Below are 20,330 nucleotides of genomic sequence, written 5' to 3' on the forward strand. Positions count from 1 at the left end.
ATTAATTGCAACTCGAATTTCTACTGCTAAAGATTCAAGAGAAGTAATGCAATTATTTTTCTGAGGAAAGTATAATAATATATACAAAATATCCGTTCACACTAATTTTGCTTTTAACACAAAGAAAGAAAGAAAGACTAAGAAGTTGATGGTGATTTGACAAGCTAAGAGTGTGGGAATGGTTATCGTAATCGAGCTTTAGCTTAACGTCATGATCAATCCAAGTACTATTTTTTAATTGAAACCACTGCAAATTGCGGCAAATAGACATTTAAATCCGAAAGAAAGACTATATATAAATTAACAGTTATGCATGATAACGAAACACATGACTGTATGGCCCAGTTTCAATTAATTTTTAAAATCAACTTTTTACATTCTCAATTTCTCACATTGTTTAAGTCACAAAACGGAATGATTAAAATTGAGCAAATCCCATATCCCATGCTCACCATACATACATGGCTTCGTTTAGTCTCCTTTTTTTTCTTTTGCATGATCTTCCAAGTCCAAAAGGCTGTGTGATGGTTCAACAATAATACAATTCGTAAGATGTAGTCAAGTCAGAGAGCTTTTGTAGAAAGAGACCGGTGTGATGATAGAGTCGCAGAATTGAATTTAAATTAAAAGTTGAAGATCATAACCTTTGTAATGATTACATCCTCATTAAATTATTAATTTATTATTATAAATATGTAGTACATGATAAACTTCAATTGATGCTTGCCATTTCTAATTTCCGATCCGTACACATTAGAAAATAAAAATTTAAGATCTGTTAACATCGTATAAAAATAAAACAAACCCAACTACCAACAAATTAACTTGCATGTGGCTCTTCTCGTCCAATAGGAATAGTCAATTATAAGCGCAAGCGTGCTTACCTTGAATGCATATTATATATTTGTTACTATCTTGCTATATCTATTGATAAATGATAATCCACGCGAAAAATAAAAAAAAATAAAAGGAAAATAAAAAAGAAAACGTACAACGATGACATATGACATTTTTGCTGTTTTATTTTAGCTGTAATATTTTTTTCTCCAAATTAAATAGATAAATAAATAATTTCGTTAGAGTAACCATGAGAAATCTAAATAATATAAACAATGGGTTTTGAATTTGGTCTAATACAAGAAAAAAAATACAAAAATTCTTCAAATTATTTAAGCTAAAAAATCAAAATAGTTATTTTAAAAAATTAATCATTCTAACCCTAATTTACCAAAAAAATTCACCCAAACATCTTCTGTCCTCTCCCCCAAACCATTACCCCACCTTCATTAATTATCCCACTTCTCCGGCATCAGAAGCTTTTTTAATCGGCCATCATCGTTCACCCCGGTAGCCCCCTCTTCTATTATCGTCGTAGGATCGTCATTCAAACAACCATCCATGTAGTTATAAAAATAATCATCCGTCTACTTAGTAAAATGACCATTCAACATTTGTTAATTGTATATACTTAAACTGAATCGAACAAAATAACCATCCGATTAAGAATTAAAATAACCATCTACATACCTAGTGAATTGAACATCCAACATATTTGCAGGGTGGAGAGAGTCGACGGCGACACATGGAGGCAGGGGAGGAGATCCGGCGACAGAGCAACCAAGCAACAACAACTTCGGCTACGAAGTTACGAACCTGCTCCATGGCTTTCGAACCCAAACGTGCAGCAGCCAGAGATGGAAGATGAGGAGGAGTCGAATCGATGGGAGGAAGGACGGCGTCGATGAGGTGCGACACAGCAGCAACAACAGTGCGATGGGGAGGACAGATGATGGGAATAACGTGCGTTTCAAACGGCGCGACGAGAGACGACAGCCTACGGTAGGGCCTGCACGGCCGATGGCGGATGGGCTGTAGTAACAAGGACGCATAGGGCTGCGCGACGCAATCTCCTGTTGCTACGACGCGTAAGCGGAACGCGGAGAAGCTAGACGTCGTTGGGGGGAGGCTGGGCGACATCGGCGAGAGGATAGGCGGCGTCAGATCGAACAGCAGAAAAATGCAGCAGTGCTGGAGTGACTCTACGGACCAAAAATTGTAAATGAAGAATGGGAGATTAGTGTGATATTGAGAATGTCAATTGTGGTTTGGTTTAATTACAAATCTTTATTTTTTAAATTTTAAAATTTGAAATTAAAAATAATTAATTAGTAATTTAATTTATAATTTTAATTTTAATATTCTTTTTACTCAATTGTTCACATTGTTTAGTATTTTTATTGTCTTTTTTTAATTTTTCATAAATAAACTTGAATTAATCCATTACGGAATAAAGGATGAATATAATAACTACCGCCAATGGTTTCTTCAGTTTTAATGGTTTATGGTTAGCAATCATGTAAGGATTTCTAAAACTCCACTGAATCACTTGTTGATTGTAATGATATTGTTTATGAATGCTTGAAAGTTGAAAGGCCTTTTCTTGTATTATTATAATAAATTATATGGAGTATCATGCATGTGATATTACTTCATCATCATCGGCCTTCATAACAGCAGAAAAAGAAAATACTTGAAATCAAACTTATCTTTGATAAAAAAAAAAAAAGAAATATCAATAAAATGTGGGAACAAATCCTAGTATCCTACCATTCCAACCTTGGGGAGAAGCTTTGCATTAACGCTTGAGGAGACACACACATGAGTAAAATGACGTAGGCACTAGGCAGCTTATTTCCTCGCCTTTTCTGGATCGAACAACACTGGGGCCCGTGATTTGTTTTTTGTGTTTTGGGTCTTGAAAACATATAGACGACTAAAGGCATTAGAATTTTATATCTGGCCCAATTTTGTACAACATGGATCCAATCATCTTAAAGCCCATATATAGTACGTTGTGACGTTATACATACCCATTTCTATTACCCTGAGAGAGTAAAGGGTCAGCATTTGCAGCTGAGACCTTGGCTCAATGGCAACATCACTTATCTCACTGAAAGCTACACTCAAATTCGAATTCTCAATGAGGAAGGTAAAATCTACGATAAAATAAATAAATAAATAAAGAAGATAAAATAGAAGATTCTATTACTATAATTACTATCTCAATATAATAAAAATGATTAATATATTTAGAAATATTATATATAAAGAGTGAGAGAGAAGAATATTCAAAAATACTTATAAAATAAAAGAGAGAAAATTATTTTGGTTATATAAGAGAGAGAAGATTTTTATTGCTGTGTGTTGTACGTAAGACTATGAAGCCTTATTTATAGCTGTACAAATTCAACCTTTATTAAAGGTTGATCTTCGTAATAATCTCAAATCTCTCTTTTGAAAACTTCAGCCGTCTAATATCATTAATGGGCATCTATCTCACATTCATATCACAATACTTTTCCTTTGATGATCATTTAGGATTATTGCCTCGTTAAAACCTTACTAAAGAAAATCCAATCGAAAAAAAATTTAGTGAAAGAAAAAGAGTACAATATCCTTTGTGATAGGGACTGCCTCATTAAAAACCTTATCAAGAAAAATCCAATGAAAAAAACATGACCAAGAAAAAAAAGAGTACAGTCTCTCTCTCTTGTCAACATCATTTAATGTTTCGAAATCGACGCATCCCAATCTCACGTACCAATCTTTTAAATGAGGATTTTGGGAGTGACTTTGTAAATAAATCTGCCAGATTATCACTTGAGCGGATCTGTTGGACATCAATTGTCTCTTGATTTTGAAGATCATGAGTGAAGAAGAATTTGGGAGAAATATGCTTTGTTCTATCACCTTTGATGTATTCACCTTTGAGTTGAGCAATGCATGTTGTATTATCTTCAAACTGGACAGTTGGAGCTATCTTATGATCAATCAGTCCACATGATGACATAATATATTGGATCAAACTCCTGAGCCAAAAACACTCGCGACTAACTTCATGAATCGCTAGTATTTCGGCATGATTAGAAGATGTTGCAGCAATCGTCTGTTTCGTGGACCTCCATGATATAGTTGTTCCACCATATGTAAACAGATATCCTGTTTGAGATCTCCCTTTATGTGGATCATACAAGTAGCCAGCATCTGCATAGCCAACTAGTTGTGACTTGGATCCAAAAGGATAAAACAATCCCATATCAACCGTTCCATGAAGATATTAACATTTGCTTGATTCCACTCCAATGTCTTCTGGTTGGAGAGGAACTATACCTTACTAGTAAATTCACCGCAAATGATATACCGGGTCGTGTATTATTAGTAAGATACATTAACGCTCCAATGGCACTAAGATATGGTACTTCAGGACCAAGGATATCTTCATTCTCTTCTTTAGGACGGAATTGGTCCTTCCTTATATCCAAAGATCTTATGATCATTGGGGTACTCAAGCCATGTGACTTATCCATATAAAATTTTTTCAAGATCTTCTTTGTGTATGTTGTTTGATGAATAAAGATCCCATTTTTTATATGTTCGATCTCCAGGCCGAGACAAAATTTAGTTCTTCCACGATCTTTCATCTCAAACTCTTCTTTTAGAGTTTTTATAATTGTTGGAATCTCTTCAGGAGTTCCAATGATATTTAAATAATCAACGTACACAATAATTATAATGAATCCAAATAAAGTTTTCTTTATGAAAACACACGGGCAGATATCATCATTCTTGAATCCGTTTTTGGTCAGATATTCAGTATGACGATTATACCACATTCGTCCAGATTGCTTTAGACCATATAGAGATCTTTGCAATTTAACTGAGTATAACCCCTGTGAATATTCATTGGATAGTTTAGACATCTTTAGTCCTTCAGGAACTTTCATATAGATATTCCGATCTAATGAGCCGTATAAATAGGCTGTTATCACATCTATTAAATGCATATGCAGTTTATGATATGCAGAAAAACTGACCAAATAACGCAATGTTATCGCATCCACTACAGGGGATAACGTTTCTTCATAATCTATACCGGGCCTCTGTGAAAAATCTTGTGCTACAAGTCAAGTTTTGTAGCGTACAACTTCATTTTTCTCATTTCGTTTTCTCACAAATACCCATCGATATCCAACAGGTTATACATCTTCTGGTATACGGACTACAGGTCCAAAAACTTCACGTTTTGCAAGTGAGTTTAACTTAGCCTTCATGGCTTCTTCCCATTTTGGCCAATCATTTCTTTGTCGACATTCTTCGACTGATCTTGGCTCAAGATCCTTACTTTCATGCATGATATTTAATGCCATATTATATGCAAATATTTTATTGACAAATTGTCTTATTTTGGTCCCATTTTTCTCCTGTAAAGACATAATTTACCGAGATCTCGTCATTTTCACAATTTTCAGGTACTTGAACGTGTTCTAGCGTTAAAACTATATCAAAATTTTAGACAATTGCAAGTGTCTTTACTATGCCTTTTTCAACATGAATAGTATTTACCTCTTTTATCTTTCGAGAATTTTTTTCTTTGGAACCGACAGGCCTACCACGCTTCTGGTGTGAATTTGCTTCAGTGGCTACTTGTCCTACTGGGATATTAATTCGAATTGGGGCATTTTTCGCTGGTATATAAGATTTGGTTATCCTCTTTGTATCGGAAAATGCATCAGGCAATTCATTTGCTATTCTTTGCAAATGTATAATCTTTCGAACTTCTAGTTCACATTACCCTGATCGAGGATCTAAATGTATCAAGAATGATGCATTCCAATTAAGTTCCTTTTCAGGAAGCTTATTCTCTCTCCCTAATGTTGAAAATTTTGATTCATCAAAATGACAATCCGCAAACCGGAATTTAAATACATCTCCAGTTTGTATCTCAAGATACCTCACTATAGAGGGAGAATCATATCCAACATATATATCCAATTTTCTTTGGGGTCCCATTTTGGTGCGATTAGGTGGTGCAATGGGAACATATATCGCACACCCAAATATTCTTAAATGGGAAACATTTGGCTGATGACCAAAAGTTAATTGCATAGGAGAGAACTGATAGTAACTCGTTGGTCTCAATCGAATAAGTGTTGTGGCATATAAAATAGCATGCCCCCAAGTTGAGGTTAGGAGATGTGTTCTCATAAATAAGGGTCTAGCAATTAATTGGAGGCGTTTAATAAGTGATTCTGCTAACCCATTTTGTGTGTGAACATGAGCTACTGGATGTTCAAGACGAATTACTTTGATTGGATTTTCTGGAAATTGTGCTTTTAATCAAATAATTTGAGCCAGTAATCTAACAAACGCCAGGTTGCGAGAAGACAATAAAATATCTAAAAGATCCATTGACCATCTCGAAGATGCGTCTATCAGGACCATAAAATATCTAAAAGATCCACATGGTGGATGAATATGTCCACATATATCACCTTGAATCCTTTCTAGGAATTCAGGGGACTCAAATCCAATCTTTACTGGTGATGGCCTTAAAATTAACTTCCCTTGAGAACATGTACCACAACAAAATTCACTAGATTTAAGAATCTTCTACTTCTTTAGTGAATGTCCATGAGAGTTTTCAATAATTATCCGCATCATGGTTGTTCCCGAATGACCCAATCGGTCGTGTCAAGTTATGAATTCATTCGGGCTAGTAAACTTTTGGTTTGCAATGGCATGTGATTCAATTGCACTAATTTGGTGTAATATAACAGATGAAAGTGAGGGCAACTTTTCTAATACAACCTTTTTATTTGAATCATGAGTTGTGATACATAAGTACTCATGATTTTCCTCATTCATAGTCTCAATATGATATCCATTTCGGCAAATATCTTTAAAGCTCAACAAGTTTCTTAGAGACTTGGTAGACAATAGTGCATTATTTATTATGAATTTTGTTCCTCCAAGAAACAAAATTATAGTACTTCCAGAGCATTCAATCACATTACCTGAGCCAATAATAGTATTAACTTATTCTTCTTTTGGCACAAGATGGGTAAAATATATATTACTTTTGAGAATGGTGTACAAACTTGCACTATCCGCAAGGCATACATCTTCATTATATATCCTTGTCATTTTCTTCAAAGACAAATAATAATAATAATAAAATGAGTAGTATGCACAGTTAAATTGAATACTTGATCGGAATTATTTTTCTAAAAAACACTGTACATAAAAATAATGTCATAAACTAAATTTTTATTTTAAAACTTGACACATTTAATGATTTCAAAATTCATAAACATTAATATTTTATTATTTATTTACATGAATATTTAACAGTCTCACATATTAAACTATTCCATCATTGATCAAATGACCAATATTTTCTTCAGAATCCTCAAAGAAATCAGATACATCATAATGAGTGGTGGAATTTTCAGCATCATTTGAAACAAAATTAGTTTCCTTTCCTATGCCGTCCTTTTTCAAAGATACTTGATAAAAATCGACTAGGTGCCTTGGTGTACGACAGGTACGCGACCAGTGGCCCTTTCCACCACAACGGAAACACTTATCCTCTGTTGATTTATTTTGCCCAATATTTCTTTCTTTATCCCACTTCTGGTGAGATCCTCTCTTTTGAACATAATTATTTTTTCTTCCATAATTTTTCTTGTTGCCAAAACCTTGCCATTTACCTCTTCTGGGGTAATGATTTGCCACATTTACTTCAGGAAATGGGGCTGCGCCAGTTGGGCACGCTTCGTAATTCTTTAAGAGCAACTCATTGTTGCGTTCAGCAACAAGAAGGTAAGAAATTAACTCAGAATATTTTTTAAATTCTTTTTCTCGATACTGCTACTGCAGGGACACATTCGAGGCATGGAATGTCGAGAAAGTTTTCTCTAACATATCATTATCAGATACCTTTTTCCCACATAATTTCATTCGTGAGGTGATTCGAAACATTGCCAAATTATATTCATTTATGGATTTAAAATCCTGTAGACGCAAGTACGTCCATTCATATCGGGTTTGAGGAAGTATCACCGTCTTTTGATGATTATACCTTTCTTCAAGGTCTTTCCAAAGATCTGCAGGATCTTTTAATGTGAGATATTTATTTTTCAACCCTTCGTCAAGATGACGACAGAGAAAAATAATGGCTTTGATTTTATCCTTTTGGGATGCATTATTTTCAGTCTTAATGGTATCTCCAAGATCCATTTAATCAAGATGGATTTCAGCATTTAATATCTATGATAAATAATTGTTTTCAGATATATAAAGAGCATTGAATTCAAGATGAGAGAGTTTCGATATAATGAAAATTTGTTACCAAAATCTTCCTAAAAAATTGATCAGAATCTCGTGCTGATAACGTGTTGTAAAATAAACAAATAAAGAAGATAAAATAGAAGACTCTAGTACCACAATTACTATCTCAATATAATAAAAATGATTAATATATTTACTAAATATTATATGTAAAGAGTGAGAGAGAAGAATATTAAAAAATACTTATAAAATAAAAGAGAGAGAATTGTTTTAGTAATATAAAAGAAAGAAAAAATTTTTATTACTGTGAATTATACGTAAAACTATAAAATTTTATTTATAGCTGTATAAATTCAACATTTATTAAAGATTGGTCTTTGTAATAATCTTAAATTTTTGTGTTAAAAATTTTAGCCGCCTAATATTATCAATGGACATCTATCTCACAACAAAATTTATGTTAGTAGTAAAAATGTGTGTGAGTGCGTGTCTTGTGTAATATATAAGACGAAAAGAAAAAAAAGGGTCAGCATTTGGATGACATGTGACGTGGACTTGAATGGAATTATCAAGTTCATAACAATAAAAATAGAATGACCATCAAATTTGAGAACTATCATTGTATGTGCCAATCCTTGAAAATTCTGAGTGTATCAAAAGTTATTACTTATATTAAAATACATAAAATTTTATTTTTATTGATAGATTTACACCCTACACAGCAGCATTGTGGCATGGACGGTGGCAGCATATTCTAATTCTGATACTACTATATGGAAAAAGCGTGCGAGTGTAATTACAAAATTGCCCCAACTATTTCCGGTGACATTAATAGTCAATTGCTGACCTCTCACCGCGGTCAACTGTCCTCGGCCATGGAGCTCGCCTCTCTGAAATTGCAATCGCAGAGGCTCTTCTTGTCTCAACTGAGGAGTCAAAGTCAAAGAAAGAAAGTGGTGGTGGTCACGGCCAAGAGAAGGTCAAACATCGAAGGTGTGAGCGACGAGTTGAATGCCATCGCTTCTCAGAACTTGGACTTGGCACCCTCTCGCAGAATGGTCCGTGCTGCTTTCCTACCGGTGCACCAGCACCTCGACCATTACTTGTTCAAGGTTACCTTACTACCTTCTCTTCTTTTCATCGTCTTCAATTTCATCTTCACCACCACTCATCTCCTTTTTCGCTGTCATGTTAGGCTGCTCCTCCTGGGATCAGAACTCAAGAGTGGTATGAAACGAATTCCAGGGGATTCGAAATTTTCTGCAAAAGCTGGATGCCTCAACCCGCTCTTCCAATTAAGGCCGTTCTCTGTTTCTGCCATGGATATGGCAGCACTTGCACCTTCTTTTTTGAAGGTTTAATTTCTCTCTTAATATTTATTTTCAGAACTAGTTAATTTAGAGATTGAGATTAGGGTTCAAATTTCTGTTCAGGTCTTGCCAAGAGAATTGCTGCTTCTGGATATGCTGTATATGCTATGGATTACCCAGGTTTTGGCCTTTCTGAAGGCTTACATGGTTACATTCCAAAATTTGATGATCTGGTTGATGATGTTATAGAACAATACGCAAAAATCAAAGGTTGGACATACTCTTAATTGGTTCTTTTGATCTAATCATTTCAATTTTTAGAAAGTGCCATAATGTTGTCACCAGATATATCTTTGTATTTCAATTGACAGCAAAGCCTGAGGTTAGACACTTGCCTGGATTTCTATTGGGGCAGTCAATGGGTGGAGCCATTGCCCTTAAAGTTCATTTGAAGGAACCAAATAATTGGGATGGGGTAATCCTTGTAGCACCAATGTGTAAAGTAAGCTCATCCCTCTGTATATATAGCACTTGAGTTAATTGTTAACCAGCTTCATTAGTTTCAACTTTTGAATTCGTTTCAAAGTTTGATGATACCTTTGGAACTCTATTTTGTAGTACTATTGATAGTTTAATATTTTGTATCTTATTCAATGGACTGCAAAATTCTGTGCCTACAATAAACTTTATCCGACTCAACATTTGAAGGATTCCTAGACCAATTTGTATGAAAATGGAATTATTTTCATCAGAGGCATGGCCTTTGGTGATTTTATTATTGTTTATATCAGAATACAAGTGTGATTTTGTGCTGTTGTTTGGATGTTAAGATTGCAGAAGAAATGTTACCATCTAAGGCAGTTTTGAAGGCATTGGATCTTTTGTCTTATGTGATGCCAAAGGCAAAACTGTTCCCATACAAAGATTTATCCGCATTGACATTCAGAGAACCAGGCAAGAGAAAAGTGGTTCGTTAACTCTGTCATCAACCCTTCAATTCTTCAATGCTTACAAAATAAAATGATTCTTCAGTAACTTATATTCCTTAAAATATGTATCTGCTAATAATTGTTTCTTGTGCAGGCCAACTACAATGTTCTATCTTATGATGATCCAACAAGACTCAAAACTGGCATGGAACTCTTAAGTGCCACACAGGATATTGAGTCACAACTGCATAAGGTTTCGGCTCCATTGTTGATTCTTCATGGATCAGAAGACAAGGTGACAGATCCATTGGTCAGCCAATTTCTTTATGAGAAAGCTTCTAGTAAGGATAAGATTATGAAGATTTATGAAGGAGGTTACCATGGCATTTTGGAAGGGGAACCTGATGACAGAATTTTTGCTGTCCATAATGACATTATTTCATGGCTTGATTCTAGATGTTAAGTTAATTGAGTAGGCAATTATTTATATATATATACCTTTTAGGAAAAAAGTTAATTCAGTTGACTTCATTCTATTGGCAATGTAGTAATATGGACAAATTTATAACTAATTTTTGTTATGTTAGACTAATTTAGTTGAATTTGGTTAACAAAAAAATTTTATTAGATAACCAATAGTTTTTAGCTAACACCAGTCAATTTTTAAAAAATTATTTTATTTATCTTAAATTTAGATTTTAAATCATAAATTTTAACTTTTAAATTTTAAATTATAAATCAATTTTAAAATTGATTAATATTGGCTAACTAAAAATTAATTTTTTATATTTTTATAATAATAATAATAATAATAATAATAATAATAATAATAGAAAATGGTGCCATATAGTATGAGAAACCTGAGTATAAAAACAAGGCAAATTCTCTGGTATGGATATTGAGAAACATCTATACCTATGGATTCTGATGTGTATGGAGAAGAGAGTGACGCGTAGAACAAATGCTCCTGCACTTCTGCTCTGTACGAGGGCCCGCATTCCAAAAAACCTGGCAGCACAGTGACCCAAACAGAAAAGATCACGTGTTGTCGGAGGTTTATGTTAAAGATCAATGTTTGGTTAATGTGAATTTGGTGATTAAGATTTGAGAATGATTTTTGATAAATGGGCAGTTATTTGGGCTCATTTAGGGTTGTTATTTTTTATGCTGCATACTAATTGGACGAAAGAAAAAAACTATATTGTATGAAGACATAAGCCATTACAAAATACGGGAGAAGGAAATGATACACTGACACAGTATTGTAACTAAGAAGTTACAGTCTCCTCCACCATAAGGACTAAAATGTTTCATTAATTTATATTGTAATAATATTTTTTATTTTTAAATCGATGACAGTTATTTTATTGTTTTAAAAAAAAATAATAATTAACACGGTACAAAAAAATGTAATTTTTTATTTAGCATATATTATGTGATTAGTAAAAAATATAAAAAATAATTAAAATTTAAGATATTAATAAAAAAATATTTGATGTTACTAATAATATTATTATAATAATAAAAATAATAATAAAATGAGGTGTATGTATTATTATAATATATTTAACTTACTTTATTTGTTATGGAAACATGAGGAATGTTAAATTTTTTACTAAATGCTTTTGGAGAAATTTAAATTTTTTTGTATTATGTAAGTTTAATCATCGTAATATATTTATAGCTAACGTAACCAATTTTATTTATGAATAATTTGACTATATTAATAATAAATACATATTTTATGTTATGTAACTTTAATCATTGTAATATATTTATTGTTAACATAATAAATTTTATTTAGTAATAATTTGACTATATTAATAATAAATATATGTTTTATATTATTGTTACTAACATACATAAAGATAACAATGATCGTGATATATTTTTTTAATTAAATAGATTAAAGTATATGTTATTTAATTACTGTTTTTCTTGTGGTGGGGATTTATTAGAATAAGAATTTAGGAAACTTTAATTTTTTGGTGTAACTTAAGAAGCTTTTTGAATATGCATACTAGGTTTTTGAACACCACTAAGCTCACTCTCCCACCAGCCCATTACAACAAAGAAAAAACACAAAATGTCACATTTTTCACCCAAAAATTACAATAAGAGCAGTTGGCCCTATAAACCCATTCAACAAAAAAATTAGAACAAATACATTTCATAAGCTCAACACGGTTAGCATTATCACACGTTTCATAGAATTTGGATTTTCTAAATTTTAAATTTGTATTTTAGAGGGATAGTAAAGTGTGATTTTTTACTTTTGAATGATTTCTCTCTCATATTTATTTTTGGTCCTACCTATAAAATAAATCGTAAGAAATCATATTTTATTTTCTAAAATAAAATTCAAACTTTAGAGAATCAAAATTTTATTTTATAAGTCCATTTCATACTTAATAAAGTAACTTAAATATATTATAATAATATATACACCTCATATTATTATTATTTTTACTATTATAATAATATTATTAGTAACATCAAATATTTTTTTATTAATATCTTAAATTTTAATTATTATTTATATTTTTTACTAACATATAATATATACAACAACAACAACAAAGCCTTGTCCCACTAAGTGGGGTCGGCTACATGAATCAAACGACGCCATTGTGCTCTGTCATGTATCATGTCTACAGAGAGACCGTTTACATGTAGATCTCGTTTGACCACCTCACGGATGGTCTTCTTAGGTCTTCATCTGCCTTTCGCTCTTTGTCCATCTTCCATCTCATCCACCCTCCTGACTGGATGTTCTATCGGTCTTCTTCCCACATGTCCAAACCACCTGAGACGCGATTCAACCATCTTTTCCACAATGGGTGCTACTCCAACTCTCTCCCTTATATCTTCATTCCTTATTTTATCCAATCGCGTATGACCACTCATCCATCTCAACATCTTCATCTCTGCCACACTCAGCTTATGTTCGTGCTCCCCTTTAGCCGCCCAACACTCCGTACCATACAGCATAGCCGGTCTTATAGCGGTGCGATAGAATTTACCTTTAAGTTTTAAAGGCACTTTTTTGTCGCATATAAAACCAGATGCACTCCGCCATTTTGACCAACCTGCTTGGATCCTATGATTTACATCCTGTTCAATCTCTCCATTATCCTGTATGATGCACCCAAGATACTTAAAACTTTTAACTTTTCGTAAGATGTTTTCTCCAATCTTCACCTCTATATTGGAGTTTTCCGTTCTCAGACTGAATTTACATTCCATATATTCCGTCTTGTTACGGCTTATGCGCAGACCATACACTTCTAGAGCTTCTCTCCATAACTCCAACTTCTTATTTAGGTCTTCCCTTGACTCTCCCATAAGGACGATATCATCGGCAAAAAGCATGCACCATGGCACAGGCTCTTGGATGTGCTCTGTGAGTACTTCCAAGACTAATGTGAAAAGGTATGGACTTAAGGATGATCCCTGGTGTAATCCTATACCAATAGGGAATTCCTCTGTCACACCACCTTGAGTCTTCACACTAGTTGTGGCCCCATCATACATGTCTTTGATTGCCCGAATATATGCGATCCTTACTCTCCTCTTTTCTAAAACCTTCCATAAGACCTCCCTTGGTACCCTATCATACGCTTTTTCCAAATCAATAAACACCATGTGCAGATCCCTTTTATTACTACGATACCTCTCCATCATCCTTCTTAATAGGTATATCGCTTCAGTGGTAGATCTGCCTGGCATAAATCCAAATTGGTTCTCTGTTACTTGTGTCTCTTTTCTCAACCTCCGTTCTATCACCCTTTCCCATAACTTCATAGTATGACTCATAAGCTTAATCCCTCTATAGTTTCCGCAACTTTGTATATCCCCCTTATTCTTGTAGATAGGTACCAAGGTGCTCTTTCTCCACTCATCAGGCATCTTCTTTGACCTTAAAATCTCATTAAAAAGCTTGGTTAACCAGTTGATGCCTTTTCCTCCAAGACCTTTCCAAACCTCAATCGGGATATTATCAGGTCCTACTGCCCTGCCATTTTTCATCTGCTTTAGAGCCTCTTTTACCTCGAAGTCTCGAATCCTTCGATAGTAGTCAAAGTTTTGATCTTCTTCCCTTGTGCATAATCGACCAAGGCTCGGAAGAGTCTTCTGTCCCTCATTAAATAACTCGTAGAAGTAGCTCTTCCACCTTTCATTAATCTTCTCCTCTTGAGCCAACACCTCTCCATCCTTATCCTTTATGCACTTAACCTGATCCAAATCTCTCGTTCTTCTTTCCCGACTCTTTGCGATTCTATATACATTTTTCTCCTTCTTTCGTGCCCAAAGACTGGTAGAGACCCTCATATGCTCTTGTCCTTGCTTCACTTACAGCCACTTTTGTCTCTTTCTTAGCCGCCTTATATTTTTCCCAGTTATCTGCATTGCGGCATAAAGACCACTCTTTAAAGCATTCCCTTTTTATCTTTATCTTTTCTTGTATACTCGCATTCCACCACCAGGACTCCTTGTCTCTTGGTCCTATTCCTTTAGATTCACCAAAACTTTCTTTTGCTGTTCTTCTAATAACTTCTGCCATCTCCCTCCACATCTCTTCCGCGCTTCCATTCCCATCCCACTTTGCCTCTTCTCCTACCCGTCTTAGGAAGCTTCTTTGTTCCTCACCTTTCATCCGCCACCACCTCGTCCTTGGGTTCTTCGTATGATGTCTTTTCCTCAACTTTTGCTCAACGCGAAAATCCATGACGAGCACCCTATGTTGTGTTGTCAAACTCTCTCCCGGGATAATTTTACAATTAATGCAAAATTTCCGGTCGACTCTCCTCAACAAGAAGAAGTCGATTTGAGAGCTTGTCATGCCACTCTTATAGGTTATAAGATGTTCGTCTCTCTTTTTAAAACATGTATTTGCGATGAGAAGATCAAAAGTTGAGGAAAAGTCCAAAATAGTTTTACCTTCGGCATTGATCACCCCGAAACCATGGCCTCCGTGAATACTCCCATATCCAGTCACTTCTCTCCCAACATGGCCATTTAAATCTCCTCCTAAGAAAATCTTATCTCCCAAAGGTATGCCTTGAACCAAACTCTCTAGATCCTCCCAAAACCTTATCTTGTGTTGTTCGTCTGAACCCACTTGCGGTGCATAGGCGCTAATCACATGGAAAGCACCTCCCTCCACCACTAGTTTGATAGAGATGATCCGATCTCCCACCCTCTTGACATCCACTACGTCCTTCTTCCACTGCTTATCCACAATTATTCCAACCCCATTCCTATTCTTCACCTTTCCTGTATACCAAAGTTTGAAACCAGAAGTATCCAACTCCCTAGCCTTTGCACCAACCCATTTCGTTTCTTGTAGGCACATAATGTTAATCTTCCTCCTTGTCATGGTATCCACCACCTCCATAGACTTTCCTGTTAGAGTGCCTATGTTCCATGTCCCAAATCTCAACCTTTTGTCGCTTCGACCTTTATCTTTTCCTTTGTGAACTAGCTTATTTACCCTCGTCCGTTCACGAAAATGCGAGAACCCTTGCTCATTTAACACTACATCCGGGCACCGATGCAGCGGCTCTTGCTTCGACACCGTACTCGAGCCATACGGCGCGTTGCTTCCGGGCAACGACCTAGCTTTAGCGCAATAATGTCTTTGATTCATGTCATGGGGGTTCGGCTATATTTTTATGTTGGTTGCCGAAGACCTAACACAACCCTCCTCCTTTATCCGGGTTTGGGACCGGCTATGTACCGCAAGTGTAACATAGGCGGAGTTTACTAATCATATAATATATGCTAAATAAAAAATTACATATTTTTGTATCGTGTTAATTATTATTTCTTTTTTTTAGAATAATAAAATAACTGTCACCGATTCAAAAATAAAAAATATTATTACAATATAAATTAGTGAAACATTTTAGTCCTTATGGTGGAGGAGTAACTTCTTAGTTACAATACTGTATTAGTGTGTCATTTCTTTTTTTTTTTTTTTTTGGTCGGTGTGTGTCATTTCCTTCTCCTTTATTTTGTAATGGCTTATGTCTTCATACAATAATTATTTTTTTCTTTCGTCCAATTAGTATGCAGCATAAAAAATAAACAACCTTAAATGAGCCCAAATAACTTCAGCCCATTTATCAAAAATCATTCTCAAATCTTAATCACCAAATTCACATTAACCAAACATTGATCTTTAACATAAACCTCCGACAACACGTGATCTTTTCTGTTTGGGTCACTGTGCTGCCAGATTTTTTGGAATGCGGGCCCTCGTATAGAGCAGAAGTGCAGGAGCATTTGTTTTACGCGTCACTCTCTTCTCCATACACATCAGAATCCATAGGTATAGATGTTTCTCAATATCCATACCAGAGAATTTGCCTAAAAACAATACTAACTGACTGACTAACATTTGTTATGGTGTTACAGCAGTGAAACTGTGAAAGTGTATAAAAAATTAAAATGTTGCCAGCTAATCTGTAAGTAATTTGCATCATTGATCCAGAAATAGAATTATGATATTCTCGGGTTGTTTTAAAACATGACAATGTCATATTGAAAGATAAACGGATAGAAATATATAAATTAAGTTCACTAATTTACCCAATGAAAATTACATGGGTGAAATTCGCTTGAGTTTTGGAATTTGGGATAGCCAAGCTTTATCAACAAAGTCCGAGTTCAAATAGAATTAGGTCTCCTCGTCTAAGTGCATTTTTTTATATAAGATAGGGTGGCTTGAACTCACATTCTATGTCATCTTAATTATAGTCCGTTAGCTCTCGTCTAAGTATTTACTGTTGAGCAAATTGGAAAAAAAAATCAAATTTTTACAGTAACATTAATATTAATTAATAAATGTTAACATTATATTATATTAGTCCCCAAATTTTGAGTTAATTCGGGCTTGGATCAGTTCATAGGTTGCTTTCGGGTCGGGGTTTAAGCGAACGAGATCGGCAGAAGAAGGTTTGGTGGACGTGGTGACTCCCATCTGCGACTTGGGACTCACTTGATTGCTGCATCTTCATCTTCATCTTCATCATCGTCATCATCAACAATGTCACTTCTTAATCAGCTCTTTAACAGAGGTGTTTTCGCCACTCGCTGGTGATTTCCCCCACTTCTCTCACCTTTTACTGACTGATTCTGTTCTTCAAAGATCAAATTTTGACATATATCCATGCTTTATTACTCGATTTGAGTATTGAGATTCGCCCCCTCTTTCCTTTGTGTATCTGTAAATCGTGCATTACAGTTTATCAAATTCAGATTATAATAAATATTCAGGGCTGGTAGTTGGATTTGAGTGGATGCTTTTGCAATTTATTATATGGATACTCTTCATTCTGTAACAACCCTAAACACGATGCTTGTTGATCTTGGTAATCTGTAGTAAAACATGTCTTAGCCTGTCGATCTCGCGCATTAAGATGCTGCAAAACAAGAGAGATGCGCAACTGAAGCAAATGCGCAAGGAGATTTCCCAATTCTTGCAGGCTGGCCAAGAGGCAATTGCTAGAATTCGGGTAATTGTTGAGTGTTTCATAACGCTTGTTAATTTTATTTCTATCTTAGCTCACTCTGCATTTTCTTTGCTGTTTGTTTGATTGCATTGATTTAAATAGGTGGAGCATATCATTCGAGAACAAAATATATGGGAGGCATATGAAATTTTAGAGTTATTCTGTGAATTTGTTCTTGCTCGTGTACCTATAATTGAGAGCCAGAAGTAAGTCCATACAAATCTAAGTATTTGTGCTTATTGGACGGTGTGTTTTCTTTTTAGTTAGCTTACATGAAGTTAGTTTAAACTATAATCATACATGAAGATAAGTTCTCCTGGATATTTTTTTCTTTGATATCTGAAAATCTCTACATAACAGGGAGTGCCCGCCAGAATTGCGAGAAGCCATTGCTAGTTTAATTTTTGCTGCCCCTAGATGTTCAGATGTGCCAGACTTATTGCACATCAAGAACTTATTCACCTCTAAATATGGAAAGGAGTTTGTATCTGCAGTATCCGAACTTCGTCCTGATTCTGGCATGAACCGCATGGTGAAATATTTTCAGTTTTCGTTTCTTGATAGTGAACATATATCGGTTATATTGGAGTATTAGCTGTTGCTTAATATCATCATTCGATTTGTTCTCTTGATATTATTATTTCAGATAATTGAGAAGCTCTCTGTTAGTACTCCGCCTGGAGAAGTAAAGCTCAAGGTCTTGAGGGATATTGCTAAAGAATATAACATAACATGGGATTCTTCTAAAACTGAGGCAGAATTTAGGAAAAATCATGAAGATCTCCTGGTAGTGTTATCATTGGAGCTCCCAATTATTTCTTCTTTTGTTGTTGTTTATTGTTTTAATACTAGTGTCATTAATGGTGAATAGCATTTATATGACGATTAAGCTGTCACTTGTTTACCTTTGTTCACAACTGACTCCAAAATTTATTGCAAATTTCCTTCTAACCTTGGGAGAGTACTTGGTTCTTCGTGAGTAATTCTGGAAGGAGAATTAAGAAGTTACTCTTGCTGTTGAGAGTACTTTCCTGAATTCTTTCCATGCATTTGCTGGGTTTTTGATATTAATATGTTTCATTTAGGGTTTTTCATTTGCTGGGTTTTTGTTTCATTTCTGCGTTTTCTTCATTTTTGTTTATGGTTTTCTTCTAGGGTGGAGCAAAACATGTTGATATTGGATCTGCCGTTTCTCATACTCCTAGGAAAAAAGGAACTAGTAATTCATCATCTTCTAATACAGAATATTCCATCAAGTCCATGCGTAACAAGCAAGAACAAAAACACCTTGAAGCTCCTAGGCCTTCTACCAATGATTATTGGATGAATACGAATGAAATTGAACAGTCCCTCAACTATACTAAGGTTCCCACTACTGATGCCAAAAGAGAGACAAGGCCGCAGTCCTCTGATGTATTGGAGAAGGCTCAAGCGGCCATTGCTTATGCAGAGCGTGCATCCGCTGCTGCTCGTGCTGCGGCTGCACTAGTTAATGATTTTGGCTCACTAAAGCTGGATGGTAAATCTTCATAGTTCAAAACGAATGAACATTGTCAGAGATCTTAAAGCCAGAACAACTTTATATCGAAATGCCAACGAGGAGAGATGTTCCTCCCTGTGGTTATAAGGTTAGTTATTCTATATTGTACATCTAGGATTTGTAAATGTATACATTGTAATAGAATGGAATACACAGCTTGCTTGAATCCATCCTGATTCTTTGCTACTGCAAATGTGCATAAGATGATTTTATTGATACCATGTAATTTTGAACAGCAGTTTTATGTTAGCAATAAGTGTGCGCATTTATGAGCTGTAGCATCCACGCATATTTAAACAAAAAGCGTGAGAAATTGTAGTGGTTATATTGAGCCTGAGATGGTGCAGGTGTAATAACAGTACAACACCACCATATGTATTTGGTAATCGGTATGAATCTTGAAGAAGACAAGAGTGAAAGCTAACTTCCTGATGGAACATGATGGGCCCAACTAGTAGGTCAGAAAATAAAAAAAGGAAATACAGCGAACTGGCTCTAAAGATAGGCCCAAACACATTGCTTTAACCAGCAATCCAGTCAACTTAAAAAAAAATATCAACCGATCAATATTTTTGGCTTTTTAGTTCAGAAAATATTAAGACCACTATTTTTAATAAAAAAATAATGAAAAGCTAGTTAATGTTGTTGGCTCAGATATAAGACCAATATAAGAAAAAATGTTCAAATTTATTTGTTTTCATCATTATCTTTTACTTATATTAAAAGGAATAACCCCTTGGTACTAAGAAATTTTACAAGGATAGGTTTTTAAACATACTAGAAGCAATTGGTGTTTTTCCTCATGTATTTCTTTAAATTTTCATGCAGATTTCATTGAAATTGCATTTTTATAGGGTAATTTCTATTTAATTTTCTTTTTCTCTGGACTTAATGCTCCATTTTC

General features: G+C 34.7%; 2 protein-coding genes across 2 annotated transcripts; both read left to right on the forward strand.

Annotated features, from left to right (window-relative positions):
• Nucleotides 1–8,810: 8,810 nt before the first annotated feature.
• On the forward strand, nt 8,811–10,955 carry LOC130947916 (caffeoylshikimate esterase-like). Its single transcript, XM_057876628.1, has 6 exons — nt 8,811–9,242; nt 9,326–9,485; nt 9,564–9,710; nt 9,812–9,942; nt 10,271–10,408; nt 10,524–10,955. Exons 1-6 carry the CDS (start codon nt 8,904–8,906, stop codon nt 10,830–10,832), a joined length of 1,224 nt encoding a protein of 407 aa, XP_057732611.1. The 5' UTR covers nt 8,811–8,903; the 3' UTR covers nt 10,833–10,955.
• Nucleotides 10,956–17,306: 6,351 nt separating this feature from the next.
• Nucleotides 17,307–19,874, forward strand: LOC130947969 (uncharacterized). The gene is made up of 6 exons (XM_057876681.1): nt 17,307–17,470; nt 17,757–17,889; nt 17,989–18,092; nt 18,247–18,418; nt 18,533–18,673; nt 19,042–19,874. The coding sequence occupies exons 1-6, from the start codon at nt 17,421–17,423 to the stop codon at nt 19,417–19,419; spliced, it is 978 nt and encodes a 325-aa protein (XP_057732664.1). The 5' UTR covers nt 17,307–17,420; the 3' UTR covers nt 19,420–19,874.
• The last annotated feature ends 456 nt before the right edge of the window (nt 19,875–20,330 follow it).

Source organism: Arachis stenosperma, chromosome 9 (assembly GCF_014773155.1).
Source record: "Arachis stenosperma cultivar V10309 chromosome 9, arast.V10309.gnm1.PFL2, whole genome shotgun sequence".
Taxonomy (NCBI): Eukaryota; Viridiplantae; Streptophyta; class Magnoliopsida; order Fabales; family Fabaceae; genus Arachis; species Arachis stenosperma.